This window comes from Haliotis rubra, unplaced genomic scaffold, assembly GCF_003918875.1.
Source record: "Haliotis rubra isolate DU_JTF1 unplaced genomic scaffold, ASM391887v1 Scf120, whole genome shotgun sequence".
NCBI classification, from domain to species: Eukaryota; Metazoa; Mollusca; class Gastropoda; order Lepetellida; family Haliotidae; genus Haliotis; species Haliotis rubra.
The window spans coordinates 1,589,652-1,607,325 of record NW_025765115.1 but is presented as its reverse complement, the minus strand read 5'-3'; the positions used below and the strand labels follow the sequence as shown (position 1 = coordinate 1,607,325).

General features: G+C 42.6%; 1 protein-coding gene across 1 annotated transcript; it reads right to left on the bottom strand.

Annotated features, from left to right (window-relative positions):
• Positions 1 to 620: 620 nt before the first annotated feature.
• LOC124263418 lies at positions 621 to 16,074 on the bottom strand. The gene is made up of 18 exons (XM_046698051.1): positions 15,926 to 16,074; positions 15,460 to 15,517; positions 14,664 to 14,806; positions 10,477 to 10,607; positions 8,442 to 8,577; positions 7,582 to 7,650; positions 6,623 to 6,735; positions 6,429 to 6,510; positions 5,543 to 5,710; positions 4,952 to 5,038; positions 4,151 to 4,245; positions 3,716 to 3,823; positions 3,309 to 3,369; positions 2,850 to 2,957; positions 2,652 to 2,716; positions 2,118 to 2,189; positions 1,691 to 1,860; positions 621 to 966 (listed from the first exon to the last, which is right to left on the bottom strand). The coding sequence occupies exons 2-18, from the start codon at positions 15,506 to 15,508 to the stop codon at positions 701 to 703; spliced, it is 1,923 nt and encodes a 640-aa protein (XP_046554007.1). The 5' UTR covers positions 15,509 to 15,517; positions 15,926 to 16,074; the 3' UTR covers positions 621 to 700.
• Positions 16,075 to 17,674: the final 1,600 nt, after the last annotated feature.

Below are 17,674 nucleotides of genomic sequence, written 5' to 3'. Positions count from 1 at the left end.
CTAAGATGACGAAGACACCCATCCGAAGTGTGTAATCTGCTTTTCACTTTTCAAGTTTACTCAAACTCTATATTTGGAAATTAAACACTGTACTAGTATATAGTGAGTGTTGACTAAACGCCAAGCGTGAGTACAATTCATATTTTGGATATAATATTGTTAAACTTGAGATATTTTGGACTGAAAATCAAATATAATTATGATAAAATCAGCTGAGAGCTGAGATGTATGTTTTTCTTGACCCTTAGGGACCGTTCCTAATTTATGGCTAGGGGGGTGATGATGATTGGAAGGGGGGTCACCGGCATCAATTTTGTACACACGTACCAGGGGTGGTCAGCAATTGTGTACATAAAAATATGTTTAAAATTATGCTTAGAAATTATGGGAAGGGGAGGGGGGTTATTGATTTTGTACATGACATGCAGGGGTCACTTATTTTGTACATAAATTTAGAGGGGGTCATTCATTGCACATGCTTCTCCATAAAATCATCATCCCCACCACCCCACCACCCCACCACCTCACCACCTCACCACCACCCCTAGCCATAAATTATGAACGGTCCCTTAATTCACATAGGCCCGGAATGAACAAAAGAACATGATAATAAAACTTAATCGAGTTCCATTGCCACAGTTTTATTCCAAACCCGTCCAGCTGTAAATTCCGATGAATGTTTTGGTACATCAGTTTGTGTTCATCCAATATTAGGCAGAATAGGCAACTGTCCAGTGAATGTGTAGACAGGGCCGTTTGAAACATGTCGCCATGTTGTTTCTGGTACGCTCCTGGTCGTCTGCTGTTGACCGGAAGTAGTAGCAGGCAGGTACCCGGATGTTGACATTTGACTTGGTTTAAGAACGTCTGAGATCCAGTCGATGACAATAGTTTCCAGCAGTGACAGAGGAACCGGTCCAGCTGACAGAATAACCTCGTGGAAGTCCCGGATGTCAAACTTGGATCCTGGACAGGTGAGAGGTCAAGTTAAGTATAATGAGTAAGTGAGTGAATGTTGTTTTAAGCCGCACCAGCAGTTTTGCAGCTATTCGCGGTTTTCAAGAATGGTTCCGAGCAGCAGTCAGAAAGCCTTCTGTTTCACCGAGTCTGTGCCATTTAACATGATTCCTTAAATTATCAGTACTTTCACAGCAGAAAACGAAAAAGGTCATTGATCAAACGCACGCATTGAAAAGAATGCTATGAAAATAGTTGCAGTTTTTAACCGGTTTCAAGTGATAGAGGTATTATACAAATGCCCGCGGCATGGGAGATATATTTACGTCGCAAATACTATTACTAAAACCAAGGTACAATGACAAAATTGCATTGTTCTTTGAAAACGAATTACTCGTACATTTTTTAGTTGAAAGGAAATGTGGAATGTCTTAAAACACCTTGAATATAATTCAGTTCAAAATTAAAATGAATCCGGCCAAGTAGACCGTACTCCTCTTTTTCGTAAATCGATCGCACCAGATTGGTTGATAACTTAGCTTTCTCTAAAATGATTTTTTTCTTCAAGCTGACTAATCAAAGAGAAAAGTGGGATAAGTCGTCGTATAAATGAAGGATATGGGAGCGTGGGTAATCACGAGAAATGTCAATATTAAGTTTCGTTCATACTTATAAATAGCTCTAAAAAAGAATGTTTTAAAAATGAAACACATTACGTTATCACATTGCTCACCTAAGGCATTCTTGGCTGCTTCTCTCAGAGAACGGATCTTCAGTTCTCCTATCTTGTATGCGCATGCCTGGCCTGGCCACGTGATGTAGCGGTCGATCTCGTTCGCGAGATTTCCTCCACTTAGCGCCGAGTACTGTTTGAAGAAGTTAACAGCACGATCCCTGCTCCACCTGGAACCGACCAAATACAGTGTCACCCTTCAGGAAACTCAGAGATGGGCATTTCTTGTCCATTTTTGACGCACGAAATGCATATGGATGTATTGGGATATTAAAACGTTTCAATTTCCAGTTATATATATTATGTTATATTGTATATTAGTCATACTACAGATTTGTTTCAAATAGGCACAGATTAGATATCTTATCATTCTTTCTAGCTTTTCTTATTATGTGATTCAGAAGTATAACGTTTGGCAATGTCCTACCCCATAAAATGTATTCCTGTATCAACCACCAGTCTGCAAGCCCGGAACATTTCGTTAACATATCGACCCATTCTGAAATAAGAGAATTACCATCATCATCATCATCATCATCATCATCATCATCATCATCATCATTATCATCATAGTCGTCGTCTAAGTCATCTCATCGTCATCATCATTATGATCATCGTCGTCGTCATCGTCGTCGTCATCGTCGTCGTCGTCATCATCATCTCATCATCATTATCGTCGCCATCGTCTCAGTCGTCACCATCATCGCATCGTCGTCGTCATCATCATCATCATCATCACCGTCGTTGTCGTCATCATCTCATCGTCATCATCATTATCATCATCGTCGTTATCACCATCATCGTCGTTGTCTCCATGGTATCAATTTAATTCAGCAGACACAAACTACTACTTTTATTCATTTTATATCTGCTCCAAAACCGCCAGTAACTCATTCCGTATCTCATAACATAGATAATGAGCTGTATGATTTTATCACATTTATATCCACATAATACCCACAGTTCATAATCGTCGACATATAGACCAAGCTCCTCTCCAAGTGATTCGGCATATAACGCCCAACCCTGGAATATTCAAATAAATCATTTAAAATTTAAAATAATGGTCAGTTTACATGTATGAGTATTGAAAGATGTGAGTATATGATTTAACAGACACGTGTTTTGTTTCAACATTTCAAACAGTAAAGTGTAATACCTCGATATAAGCCGTGTACGAGGAGAAGGAGAAAGGCGCGCTATATCTGGAACCACCGGTATCTTCCTTCCTGAAGTCGGGCAAGTCTGAGGTCTGTTGCCTGGTGATCTGTAAGTGTAATGTACGCAATAGTGACATTATGAAGACATTGTGAAGGCGATTAAAACCCACCTGTCACGGTTGTCCATATATGCCCGACACTGGGGAATCCGGATTACCGGAACCGTGTGTACCTGTCGCACAGATGGAGTCGGCAGGCTCGGTGACTGGGTGGCTCATAACACCTCCCCCTGCTTTTTACATATAAATATATAAATAAATGAATAAATAAATAAATAAAGCAATGAAGGAAGTGACAGACAGACAGACAGACGAATTATATAATTAATAAATGAAAGAAATAATTCCATAAATAATAATTAAATATATTTCCACGCACAATGAATGGTGAGACAGTACCTGAAGATGGTGGCCTGGTACCGCTTCATGAAGGGCGTATCCCACCATTGTGTAACTGTCGCTGAAACATTATCTTCAGTATAAATGACATATTTATCCCCCGAAGAACCTCTCTATGAAACTATGGTCATCCTTCATTTCCATGATAACGACGGTTGCATGGCTTTAGTTCCTGACATTGGTGCTTGCATTTTCATTTCTATCTGTTTTCCTTTCAGATTGTGGCAGCTACATACAGTTTTTATAATTCCCCCAAATGTTCGACATGCCACCAGCTTATGCCGTTGCGCTATACTATACCTGTGCTGTGTGTACTATTATTTAATGGTCATTGTTTGAAGAATCCTTACAAAGACACGAGCATGTGGACTCGTGCAATGGTCCACAAATATTCTCGGAATACTCACGTTTCGTTGGGCCTGAAGACGTTGGCCTGGAACTCGGCCTGTCTGGACCCATCAGAGGACCCGGGCATGTACTGGGCTGGCGGACCGTCTGTAGCCATCTTGGTAACTCTGGGACATCACGTGTTGCACATCATGATACAGACGTGATGTCCTACTTTAGTTTAATTACGGGAAAGATTTGGAAAAGAATAACGTTTTTTCTAATAGTATTAAGATTCCCTTTAAGATCGTGTGGTCAAGCTTTGTTATTTCGATTGAATACCGATCTGGCCGTTGATCGTTGATTACACTTTTAGTCCCGGTACGCCTGGTAATAAATTATTCACAAGCGGTAGCTAGCATACAACATTCACACTTTAAACTGCTCAGCGACGCTATATGTTGAACTGATTTACAAGGAGCTGTATTCCACTTTCAGAACAATTTATTACGTACTTGACTTTCTGAGTTGGTATGTTCTTGAACATCTTGGGTAAAGCTGGGTAGAATCTGTTATAGATTAAATCCTGGTATCTTGCAATGATCTCGTCCTGTAAAGGACATACGATTAAGTCGGGCATAATGAGGTTAAAGCTGCACAGTCAGAAACATAGATGCAGTTTGTACTGGAATCTAATTGTGATAGGGATTTTGTTGTCGAAGCTAGTGGCAACAGGACATAGAAATCAGCGGGCGAATTGTGGGCGTTAGACCGTCTTCTGTAGGACAGTGATCGATAGTGTGAGCGTGACTTGGGAAGCTCAGTGGTAAAACCAGTGTTAGCTAGCTTTTAGCATCCGAAGGTGTGAGGCACAACCCATAGAGTAGGACGTCACCCAACACAGCGACCTCTGTCTGTTGCATTCTATCATTCCGTTATTGATATGTACTTCGTTTTGGGAACCTCCCAATTATCATCACTTGTCGACCCGTGAAGGTCCGGGTTAGAATATTGGCCTTCAGTAACCCATGCTTGTCGTAAGAGGCGACTAACCGGATCGGGTGGTCAGGCTCGCTGACTTGGTTGACACATGTCATCGGTTCCCAATTGCGTAGACTCGATTATTTACAGATATAGCTGGAATATTGCTGGAATATTCCTGAGTGAGGCGTATAACTCAACTCACTCACTCACTTATCACTTGCCCGGCCCGTCATTAGAGCTCTTAGACACAGCAACCTAAGCAGTGGTGATGATCGTGAAACAATATCACATGCGGAGGATAGGGATATCGCAAGTGGTTGTGGTATACGTACAGCTGTTTTGAAATGGAATCTCGGCTCTTTACTCAGCATGGTGAAATATTCTTCGATGGTACCACTAAAGTTCTGCCTCTGCATTATCTGGAAAACAGTAAAAACGGATTAAAATGTATCGTGTTAGATTTACATGTCGCAGTATTTGAGGGGGAATGTAAGGATGAATAGACAAGTGTGTCAAACGCCCTCGTGAACAGTAGTTCAGTTGCAGCAAGACGTGTAGTCATCTCACAGATAACACCCTTACCATGTCAACTTGCATGGTTCGAGGGGCGGTGGGGTAGCCCAGGGGTTAAAGCGTCCGCTCGTAACGCCGAAGATTCGGGTTCGATTCCCCACATGTGTACAATGTGCGAAGCCCATTTCTGGTGTCCCGTGCCGTGATATTGCTGGAACATTGCTAAAAGCGGCGTAATGGTTCGGCGCATGGTTCGAATCCCATGACACGTAAGTCACAATCAAAACACTTTTCAAAATACTTACATTGGTTTTTTTAATTATTAGTTGTTGTTTTTTATTGTTGTTGTTGTTGTTTTTTGTTTTGTTTTTGTTTTTCGAAATTCGCGCCAATGATGACTGATGACATACCTGTGTCATCGTCTTGCTGATCCGTGCAACTTCATCTAAGCCTATCTGATGGACCCGCCCAGGAGGGGTGTCAACTGTGATGTGCCACTTCAACACCTGAGTATAATAGTTTCCCCCTTGGTTGAGTCCACCAACACCGTATGAACCTCTAGCATGGGGGATGTACTCCTGCAAGAGATCGTCCATCCTTGTTTACAGAATATTGAACGCTATCAATGGTACTACATAACAATAATTTATGCTTTTGTCTGCGAACACTGGACAAGGCCGTTAGGGAAGGTTATGGCACAAGGTAAATCAAGCGGTAATTAAAAGACGCATGACTACAATCTGATACCCTTTGTGTTTGATCTACAGCCTTTTCTGTCACAAGAACCTGTGCTGGTCGTATACGACGGTTAAGTGAACTGGTTGGTCAGGTTTGGTAGATTTATTGATTTCATGTCACCTTATCCTAATTATATAGATGGCTGCTCGGTATGACTATTACTGGACTGTCTGGTGTAGAATCGACTATTACAAACTGTCTTTATATATACTGAGGGGCAAACGAAAATACATAACTGAAAATATACCTGATTTTATTAGAAATGTCAAGGCGTTACTAAACTGAAAATACTCACCGAAACACTGCAAACCCAACAACCAAAACAACTACGATAGCCTCGTCAAATACATCACTATCAAGATATCATTTCTTCTTGTTTTCTTTTAACCACCATCAAATTTAAACATTGGCGTATACTTTCTTTTACTGACAAGCTTTTAGTTTAGCTGTTTTATTGCTATTTGTTTCGTTAAACATCAAACAAAAATTGCCCGCACAGACCGACTCGTGAGTATAAAATATATGACATTACATGTTCCAACTATTAATGCAACTCACCTTCAGAATGAAATCCTTCAGCTGCCTCAGTGCCCGGATGTATTGGTCTGATGCATTCAAAGCCCGGGCTCTCAAATCTGTCCTAGAAGCGAGAAATGTCAGTAAATGCGTTTTCGGTTCAGTCGGAAACATGAAACATTAAATACGTCTACACGCTGACAACATCGTGTTCATTTAGTTGATGATGTACCTACTTGACAATGCCAGTAAGGTTCAGTTTGTTGATATCGGCTTTAAATGGTCTGTAGAAGATAAACTGGCTAGGGTCGTCCTTGATCATGTCATCTATTTCACCAGGAATCCGGTCCTGAAACAAGAAGTACAACAAAAGGTAGATGAAAGTTGGTTCAGTCGATTCAGAAATGATGGCAGAGTTTCGGGTTTTTCGACGGAGAGGCGAGCGACTGCGTTCAAGAAGTTCATCCTTCCGATAGAGAGACGTCATTTAAGGCGTCATTTGTGGCCGAAGAACAACAAGACTGGTTATCACCCGAGGAAATATGAATACCCAGCGATACAGGGATGTGTTGTAACCTTTTGTAGTGCCAAGAGGAGTCATTTTGCAGCACGACAGTGCAAGGCCTCACACCGCCGGAATTGTTCGAGGATACCTGCACAACGTAACGTCAACGTATTGCCTTGGTCAGCGCGTTCTCCAGGCATGAACCCCGCTGAACATCTCTGGGATCATCTTGATTGTCAGCTGAAAAAGCGTATACCACCTCCATGGAACCAAAAGGAAATTGAACAGACTCTCTTGGACTTATGGAACAGGATTCCTGCTGACGTCATCCGCCGACTGACGACGTCAATGAGGAGACGTGTGTTGGCGTGTATGGATGCCCCGGGTGATCACACTCGCTATTGTTGACGTGTTCCCTGACACTGGTCTCAATATGTGACTCTTTAAGCACTTGTTTAAAATTGTATTAACTTTGATTTGTGTAATTATTAATTTTGACCCCTTGACGCTTTCTTAATGAATTGCGGCAAATGCAAGACCAGTATTACAATGAATTTTCAGTCAAAATATTGGGAAATGATTTGTTTGTAAAATAACTATCATAAATCTCACATAAGTCTTTGTTTCTATTTTTTGATCAAGTGAAGTCGGTGACAACTTTCTTTTGCCCGGTAGTTTATATGAACCTACCATGGACACTGCGTTGCTGGTTCTCCCCAATCGTATAGCCTCCCTCATCAGACTGATTTTGTCCGACACCTTGAAACAAGTATAACAGAATGAGCTTCAACATGTAACAGACATTTATGTAGACATTTAGTCGACCAAACAGTTAGAATATAACACTAAGTGGTGAGTTGGTTTAACGCCCCAACATGCGAATAGATCAGTTGTATGTGAGGAGTGAGTAAGTGACCATGGTTTTAAGCCGCTTTTAGCAATGTCCCAGCAATATTATGGCGGGAGACACCAGAAATATGCTTTACATATTGATGTGGGGAATCAAACCCGGATCTTCGATGTGATGAGCGAACGCTTTAACCAACAGGCTACCCCACCGCCCCTGTATGCGAGGAAAGCTATGAGTAGCACTGGTTCAGAGGTTTCCCAGTCTAGTGAAATTCAAAAGCAAAGAAACACCAAGGATCATCAGTGCAAATCTGGGATTCGAACCAATAATAATCGGATCCTGGCTAAGATATGCAACTCAGCAACGAATTGTAAGCCACCTGTTATTTCGGGTTATCTATGAACATGAAACGGAACAAGATATTTGTCGAATCGAATTTACTGCCTGGGAAATCATTATGTTCAATCATCACCAACAGGGGCGGTGGGGTAGCCTTGTGGTTAAAGCGTTCGCTTGCCGAAGACCCACGTTCGATTCCCAACATGGGTACAATGTGTGAAGCCCATTTCTGGTGTTCCCCGCCGTAACATTGCTAGAATATTGCTAAAAGCGGCGTAAAACTAAACTCACTCATATTCACTCATCACCAACATACTCACATATGCAATATCAGAGAGACATTTGTAAAGTGTGTAACTACCTGTTGGGGTTCAGCTGCAAGTCGGGAGATGAAATTCTCGTAGTCCTTCTGTGTGGAGAAGGGTGTGATCTGGAGAATGAAGCCGGGGTCGACCTGGTTACCTTGCAGGAAGTTGATTGGGGTCAGAGCGCCATACCTGACAACAGTTTATCGTTGTGGTGTCAACAAAATCATTACTATATAAGTCAACAGTTTGTCGTTGGGGTGTCGACAAAACATTACTATATATGACAACAGTTTATCGTTCGGATGTCTACAATACCATTACCATACCTGACAACAGTTTATCGCTGGGGTGTCAACAACGCATTACCATATATGACAACAGTTTATCGTTCGGATGTCTTGCCGTATATGACAACAGTTTATCGTACAACGCATTACCATACCTGGGGTGTCGACAAAACATTACCATATATGACAACAGTTTATCGTTTGGGTGTCTACAAAACATTACCATATATGACAACAGTTTATCGTTGGGTGTCAACAACGCATTACCATATATGACAACAGTTTATCGCTGGGGTGTCAACAACGCATTACCATATATGACATCAGTTTATCGTTGGGGTGTCAACAACGCATTAACATAACCGGGATGCCAGAGTATGCATCTGTCAGACATTAACCATTTTTGTGAAACCACGCTGACAAATCCAGAAAGATAGTCTGTCCGAATCAGGGATTCGAACCTCCCGTCATCAATTTCTTGCACGTCTGTTAACAATAGCGCCTTACACGACCATGATCACCGGATCTTCTGCCCTTAACGCATTTTGATTAAAGCTTTCGTTAACTATGCTATTGCCATTTCAGAGACTCGAATAATCTAATCCAGTCTAGAGCATGTTCTCTAACTGCTCTTCCTCGATAATATATTTAATTTTCAGTCTGTTCAAAAGTAAAGAGCACTACACCCTGTACTGCTATACCTCTGTGAACAGGTGCCAGTGCATTGACCGTCATACCTAATCAAATTACAGCACAGCACAGCACAGCACAGCACAGCACAGCACAGCACAGCACAGCACAACAGCACAGCACAGCACAACCCACCACGCCGTTTTCAGACTGACGACCCAGCTCACAAAACAATCAAGACCGTGAAGTAGACACATATCTCGACCAACCATTCCAGGACAAATCATCGTGATTTACTTCTGTTGGCGCGACTCTGCCGGGAATATACCGACCTCAGAAATGTGTGATTACAGTGGGTTCACTCAACATGCATATTTCATGTGGCTGGAGAGACATTATCGGTAGGGTGTAACTTAACTTCTAGTCTGCGCCTTGTCCCAAGACGGACGCACTCTACGACGAGTAGTCTGGATGCAGCATGGGAAATTTACTGTATATTGTCACGTTTTAGAATTGTTCCACCAAGCGCTTGAAGTGAAGAGATGAGAGAGAGTTAGTGCGGGCTAACGACTGGAATATGTTACTGTAGAGCGGATGATGATATACATACTTTGTCTTTGCCTTGTTTACGAAACTGAATATGGAAATGGAGTCGAAAGAGGGGACCTACTTACAACTGAATTGAAACAATTGCTTTTGTTGGGGGCAATTTGCTTGTCTTAAATATGAAAAAGAGAAAATCACAAGAGACAAAAAGAGAACATCACCAGATGACTTTTAGCAGACCATGCTAACACAGAGTGCGTCCGTTAGCGTTGTTATTCAGATATGTAGGATGTCAGCAGATAATATCAAAATGGCAATGCCAGAGACTAGCAATTTCCGATTATACGCCGCTTTTAGCAATATTCCATCAATATCACTGCGGAGGAGACCAGAAATGGGCTTCGCACATTTTACCCATGTGGAGAATCGAACTTAGGTCTTCGGCGTGACGAGCGAACACTTTAACCACTATGCTACCCCATTGGGCGTAAAAGCCAAAATATGGTGGACGTTTTATAATGTGTCACTTAAAACGGTGATGACATCATTTGTGCGAGAAATAGGTAACCATGGTGATTAGCATCTACATCAGTCTTTGTTTAGGTCTGTAGTGTAATTAACTTACAGTCTCCATTGGTATCCCTGCGACACGGTGGTGAGTGTGTCGTTTAGGACGGCGTAGTTGTAGCGTTGTTGTCTGGGCACAGAGTTGTAGTCGATCTTACTGAGACTCACCAGAAACTCATCAACCTTCGCCTTAGAAAGAGTAAAATACTCTATTAGTTATAGTTGCACTGTACAGTGAAATCATTTAAAGCCACGTCCAGTTTGTCCATCCACGTCGCCCATCGGACGCTGAGCCCTGGGAAAAGCACGCGCTGCATTTATTAACTAGTGTCCGCATAACAAAGGTGTCACACTATTCTGTAGGTCAAATCTAATTATTTCTTCAGCAGTACACTGAACCATGGCTATTGATTTTTGTACAAATTTAATTAGTAACAGTAGCCAGAAGGTTTGTTAACAGCGAATTTATTAGCATTCCTGGTAGACTGAATTTTCTGAACCAAGGCCTGATAACCTTGGTCGGTGTCACGCTCGCCATTTTGAGACTAGGAGATGCTTTTGAGTCCGAGTGTTCGGTATTAGCTTTGGAACGATGTAAATGTTATTTTTCGTGACTGAACAATTATTAACTTCATGGGATGCACGTAATGAAGTTGAGAGATTGGTGACGTTTGCCGGACTAAACGTATTTAGTCATTGATTCGATTATGTTCTTAATTCAAGTTTCTTTGAAAAACTCGAAATTTTCAATATTTTCGGGTTACTTCTATCATTTTCTCGTAATTTCAAGTTTTTAAAATAAAGTGAATTCGAAATTTCGCTGAAGAAAATATGCATGCTACCATCAAGTTTCATAGTCTTCTGACCATAACAGCACACGTTTGAATTGACTTTTTTATATGAATGTGTATCCTATATTTCACCAATTCAATCGTTGTCACGACTTGGGAGCATGGGGTAGCCTAGCGGTTAATGTGTTAACGCGTTCCCTAAGTCAAAACATTGATTACACAACAGTCTCGTTTCCTGTTGACTGGGTTCCGTCCTATTACGCAACTTAGTACAATAACCAGTCCAGAATATTTAGACCAAGTCATTTAACTGGATACATAAGTATTAATCAGGATTATTTGATACATCTAAGCACTTGTATATTGCAACACTACGCTCCTTATAATCCTTGCAAACATGTCGTGCAGCGTGCTCTGTCGTACAGCGAGCACTGACAAACAGAAACCTGGAAATCGTGGAAATCTCAAAACGAGGCTCTGCCGCTAGAAATGTTTGGGGGTCTGGTACGGACTTGATATTATATCAATCACATTGTGCGTTATAGAAAAAAAACACATAACAGGTGTAACCAGTGAGCCAGATGCATTGTGAATCATTTTACGACCTCATGAAACTACGGCAGTCTGCGACGTCTTAGTTAAGGTCATGCTGCCTACACTTCGCCATAAAATATAGAAATACGATGTTATTAAAGTTTAAAATTAAAATTCATTTGTGAATACCATTTCCTTATGAAACAAGATGTAACCATAGTTGTTTGTGATGCCTATTTCCACTTTCACAAGAGAAATTCGGATCGGCTGAAAAGGAGGTCATTGTCTGAATAGGTTAATGAGACTCATGTTTCGGTTTGTGTGGATGACTGACTGACTGAGTTTGGTTTAACGCCGCTTTTAGCAACATTACAGCAATATCACGGCGGGGGACACCAGAAATGGGCTTCACTCATTGTACCCATGTGGGGATTTGAACCCGGGTCTTCGGCGTGACGAGCCAACGCTTTAACCACTAGACTACCCCACCGCCCCCTTGTGGATGAGCCGGGTTCTATACTCAACATATAATGATGAGTCATTGTACTCAGAGTGGATTTATTGATTGATTCTATTGATAGAAGACGTCGGTGAACAGGTACAAGACACGTAGTTACAGATGTTGTAGTAGATGTAGCAGTGATGGTGCTTGCGGTGGGCGCTGTTGCGGTGGTTGTGGCATAACTAACTAACAACGTAAGTTCCTGTATAGGTAATATGATTTGTGATAGCAGATGTGGCGGAGGTAGTGATTCAGTGTGTTAGTAGCGTGAGCCCAAGTTGTAGCTGATGGATATGGAACATGTAGTGAATCAGTAATTTCTCTCTCTCTCTCGGAAACCAGAAATGGGTTTCACACATTGTACCCATGTGGGGAATTGAACCCGGGTCTTCGGTGTGACGAGCAAACGCTTAAACCACTAGGCTACACCACCGCCACAGTAGTAGAAATATCTTTGGTAGTTGATATGGTAGTGGTAATAGTGTCCTTGGTAGTGAGTCTATGGCAGTGGTAATAGTGTCCTTGGTAGTGAGTCTATGGCAGTGGTAATAGTGTCCTTGGTAGTGAGTCTATGGCAGTGGTAATAGTGTCCTTGGTAGTGAGTCTATGGCAGTGGTAATAGTGTCCTTGGTAGTGAGTCTATGGCAGTGAGTCTATGGCAGTGGTAATAGTGTCCTTGGTAGTGAGTCTATGGCAGTGGTAATAGTGTCCTTGGCAGTGGTAATAGTGTCCTTTGGTAGTGAGTCTATGTGAGTGAGTCTATGGCAGTGGTAATAGTGTCCTTGGTAGTGAGTCTATGGCAGTGGTAATAGTGTCCTTGGTAGTGAGTCTATGGCAGTGGTAATAGTGTCCTTGGTAGTGAGTCTATGGCAGTGGTAATAGTGTCTATTGGTAGTGTCCTTGGTAGTGAGTCTATGGCAGTGGTAATAGTGTCTATGGCAGTGGTAATAGTGTCCTTGGTAGTGAGTCTATGGCAGTGGTAATAGTGTCCTTGGTAGTGAGTCTATGGCAGTGGTAATAGTGTCCTTGGTAGTGAGTCTATGGCAGTGGTAATAGTGTCCTTGGTAGTGAGTCTATGGCAGTGGTATGGTCAGTGAGTCTATGGCAGTGGTAATAGTGTCCTTGGTAGTGAGTCTATGGCAGTGGTAATAGTGTCCTTGGTAGTGAGTCTATGGCAGTGGTAATAGTGTCCTTGGTAGTGAGTCTATGGCAGTGGTAATAGTAGTGAGTCTATGGTAGTGTGGTAGTGTCCTTGGTAGTGAGTCTATGGCAGTGGTAATAGTGTCCTTGGTAGTGAGTCTATGGCAGTGGTAATAGTGTCCTTGGTAGTCCTTGGTAGTGAGTCTATGGCAGTGGTAATAGTGTCCTTGGTGAGTGAGTCCTTGGTAGGCAGTGGTAATAGTGTCCTTGGTAGTGAGTCTATGGCAGTGGTAATAGTGTCCTTGGTAGTGAGTCTATGGCAGTGGTAATAGTGTCCTTGGTAGTGAGTCTATGGCAGTGGTAATAGTGTCCTTGGTAGTGAGTCTATGGCAGTGGTAATAGTGTCCTTGGTAGTGAGTCTATGGCAGTGGTATGGCAGTGGTATAGTGTCCTTGGTAGGAGTCTAGTGAATAGTCTATGGCAGTGGGTAATAGTGTCCTTGGTAGTGAGTCTATGGCAGTGGTAATAGTGTCCTTGGTAGTGAGTCTATGGCAGTGGTAATAGTGTCCTTGGTAGTGAGTCTATGGCAGTGGTAATAGTGTCCTTGGTAGTGAGTCTATGGCAGTGGCTATGGTACTGGAAGTAGTAATGTTTGGAAAGTGGCAGACAGACAGACAGACAGTTTATTCAGTATTTTAGACCAAACGACCCATAGTACAGTTACATATTTTCAAAGTTTACATACTTATCACGTTTTACATCTATATATTTTTCAGAAAACGAGCAACAAAGGTAATAACATCTCGGACAGTGGCTGTTATAGTGGTAGTAGAAGTGAGTTAGGTAGTGTCTATAGTAGTCCTGGTAGCAGTGTGTTTGGAAGTGTCTTTGGCAGTGGCTATTTTAGTGATGGTAGAAGAGTCTAGGGTAGTGGCTATGGGGTGTAGTGGTAGAAGGAGTAGTGGTTATGGAAGTGGTAGCAGGAGTGTATGTGGTAGTGGATGTATGGTATGGTGGTAGGAATATAGTAATAGTAGGAGTTGTGTCCTTGGTAGTTGTCGTATCAGCGTCTTTTGTAGTGGCTATGCTAGAGCTAGTTGCTGTAGCAGACTTGGTGGTTGATATTGTAGTGGCTTGGTTGTGGTAGTAGTAACTGATGTTGTGACGGTATTTGTATTAGTGTTGGTGGTGCTCATGGTGGTTGTACTAGTCGTGGCTGTGGTCATGAGGTAGTAGCTGATAGATGTATGCAAGAGGGTTTATGATGTAATAGCTAACCTTCACAAAGTCCATTTCCCCTAATCCAAACTTATCCAACACATCGTCGTAGTCGTGCACGTTGAGGTAGGTGGCCATCTCCGGGGACTCCTTCAATCGCCACTGGTAATACTGGTCAAACACTGACCCAAGAGAAGCGTCACCTGGTGGGTAGACAAGCAGTGGCCATGTCTGGTTGTAGAGATCAAGACTGAATCAACAGTTTAAATCAAGAACACGCAACTCGTACACTATAAAGGTATGTTCAATGTTGCCTCGTGGTATATATGAACGTCCATATGGACATCACGATCGTGTATTTTAAGCGAAACAGGTAGGACCATTGGGGGTCGATGCATGGAGCATTGCCCTTTACAGTCTCTTGGTATGGTGTGATCAGCAGAGATGAATTCACTGACAAATAACCACCTGCTGATCTGTGTGTCAGGCTGCCTCACAGGTGGCTGAGGTGTTGCTGAGTGACTGCCGAGATAGTACAGTGGTTGTTTTTGTACATTACAATAATGCAGTGGCATACCCACACCCAGCGCTTTGATGTTGGTGTATTGTTGCCGTGATGTTGATTAGTAATACCGTTACAGTTTGTGATGTTATGATATATTGTGCTATGATAATGCTGTTATGTAGACGCGCTGCTGTGATAATACTGCTGTTATGATGTGATGTCGTTTTCTGCGATGTTCCGTTTGAAGTTAACTCAAAAGGTTCCGCATTTACTAATTCAATCATGTAAATACATGCGTGTCACGTGAAAGCTGACACTCTTGTGTGGCAGCTTTCATAGCGTCTACCTCACCTGCGACGACAGCGACGATCACGGCGAGCACTGCGACGGACGTCAACATCCTTACAACCTGCAACAGAGACAACGTTGTGTGGTGTTTCCGCAAAAATGATAATGCATCATTGTTATCAACAAAAATATTGAGATAATAACTCGACAGATGATGACCAGTGAGGTGACTGATGACGATACATACTGCACAAATTCCAAACTCTCAGTCCCTTGTCAATTATTACCTCATAACCTATGTAAACACATGCACAACAGACAGAATTATGTAAACCCTGAAGACGTGTAAAATTATAACATTAGTCTTTTTTCTTGTATTCATTTTCAAATGTTTACCGGAGTACAAATCCTTGACCGATAATGAAGCCTATTTAACTCCATACAATGTATATATATATCAAGTCAAGTTATTAATACACGGTTACAATAAAATTTAATACAAGGAATATCCAAATTTGCAAGAACTGACCTTTCTCCTTCTGACCAGCAATTCCAATGTGACTCTGATAGCAGGGTGACAGGTGTCCAGCTCCCACAATGTAGTCTGTCCCAGCAGATGTCCAAGCTAAACGTACGTGTATGCGGTAGCTGGAGCGCACAGGATAGGACGATAGAGGAACAGATTACAACAACCTTCTTATAGTGCTTTGTTCAGTTTACCTGTTTGAAAGTGACTGACTTGCGATTTAACCAAGGATGTGTGTACACGTCATTCAGTATTCCATATACACGTGCAACGTTTGATTGCACACGTGCAATGATTCGTGTACCGCTGATCAGTTCCACCATCTGGAACAGCCGCACAGCAGGAGTAACCTTCAAGGGAAATCCGTTCTGGGTTCCTGTCCACCAGCTAGCTTAAGAGTTAAGATCGGGATTCGAACACGGTCAGATGAGTAAGTGAGTTTAGTTTTACGCCGCACTCAGCAATATTCCAGCTATATGGCGGCGGTCTGTAAATCATCGAGTATGGACCAGACAATCCAGTGATCAACAGCATGAGCATCGATCTACGCAATTGGGAACCGATGACTTGTGTCAACCAAGTCAGCGAGCCCGACCACCCGATCCCGTTAGTCACCTCTTACGACAAGCATAGTCGTCTTTTGTGGCAAGCATGGGTTGCTGAAGACCTATTGTACCCCGGATCTTCCCCGGACCGACTAAGGGCCCTTCCATTAATCAAACTTCGGAGACCTGCTCTATTTCCCCTGCCATACTCAATCAGGAACAGCTTCTTTCAGTACATGATGAGTGATGTGCAGATTCCGACGGTGACTTGGATATTCCTCTCAGTGAAAGTAACACCGTTAATGTTTCTACCCATTTCTCTTGTCCACTGGTAGAACAGCGAACAGCAACTATAACTGGGCGAAGATTGAACATTTCTAACGTAATTTCCGAAGTGTTATATTCTATTTTAGCTCGATGTTACTAAGTGTGAAAGAGCCTCGTCTTGTGTTGTTGATAAACGCTTAACAAATGTATGCGTTGTTGGGTGGGATTTCGTTATCGAATTCTGTTGAGTTCTGTTTTCACTATAATGAGCACACTATCCTCTGTGCAAGAAGATATACATAAGTAAGTGAGTAAGTAAGTAAGAGAATGGTGTTTGAAAAAAGGGTACTTCAAGCTGAAGCGATGACCCACGTCATCGGATACTGCCACACACGTACCCAGCTAAGACCCGAGAGTAGACATCACCCAACACGTACCTAGCTTAGACCCGAGAGTAGACATCACCCCACACGTAGCCAGCTTAGACCCGAGAGTAGACTACGCCTCACACGTACCTAGCTTAGACCCGAGAGTAGACATCACCCCACACGTACCCAGCTTAGACCCGAGAGTAGACTACACCTCACACGTACCCAGCTTAGACCCGAGAGTAGACTACACCTCACACGTACCCAGCTTAGACCCGAGAGTACACCTCACACGACTAGCTTAGACACCACCTCACACGTACCCAGCTTAGACCCGAGAGTAGACTACACCTCACACGTAGCCAGCTTAGACCCGAGAGTAGACTACACCCCTCACACGTACCCAGCTTAGACCACATCACCACACGTAGCCAGCTTAGACCCGAGAGTAGACTACGCCTCACACGTACCTAGCTTAGACCCGAGAGACATCACCCCCACACGTCACTTAGACGTACCCAGTAGCCAGCTTAGACCCGAGAGTAGACTACACCCTCACACGTACCTTAGGA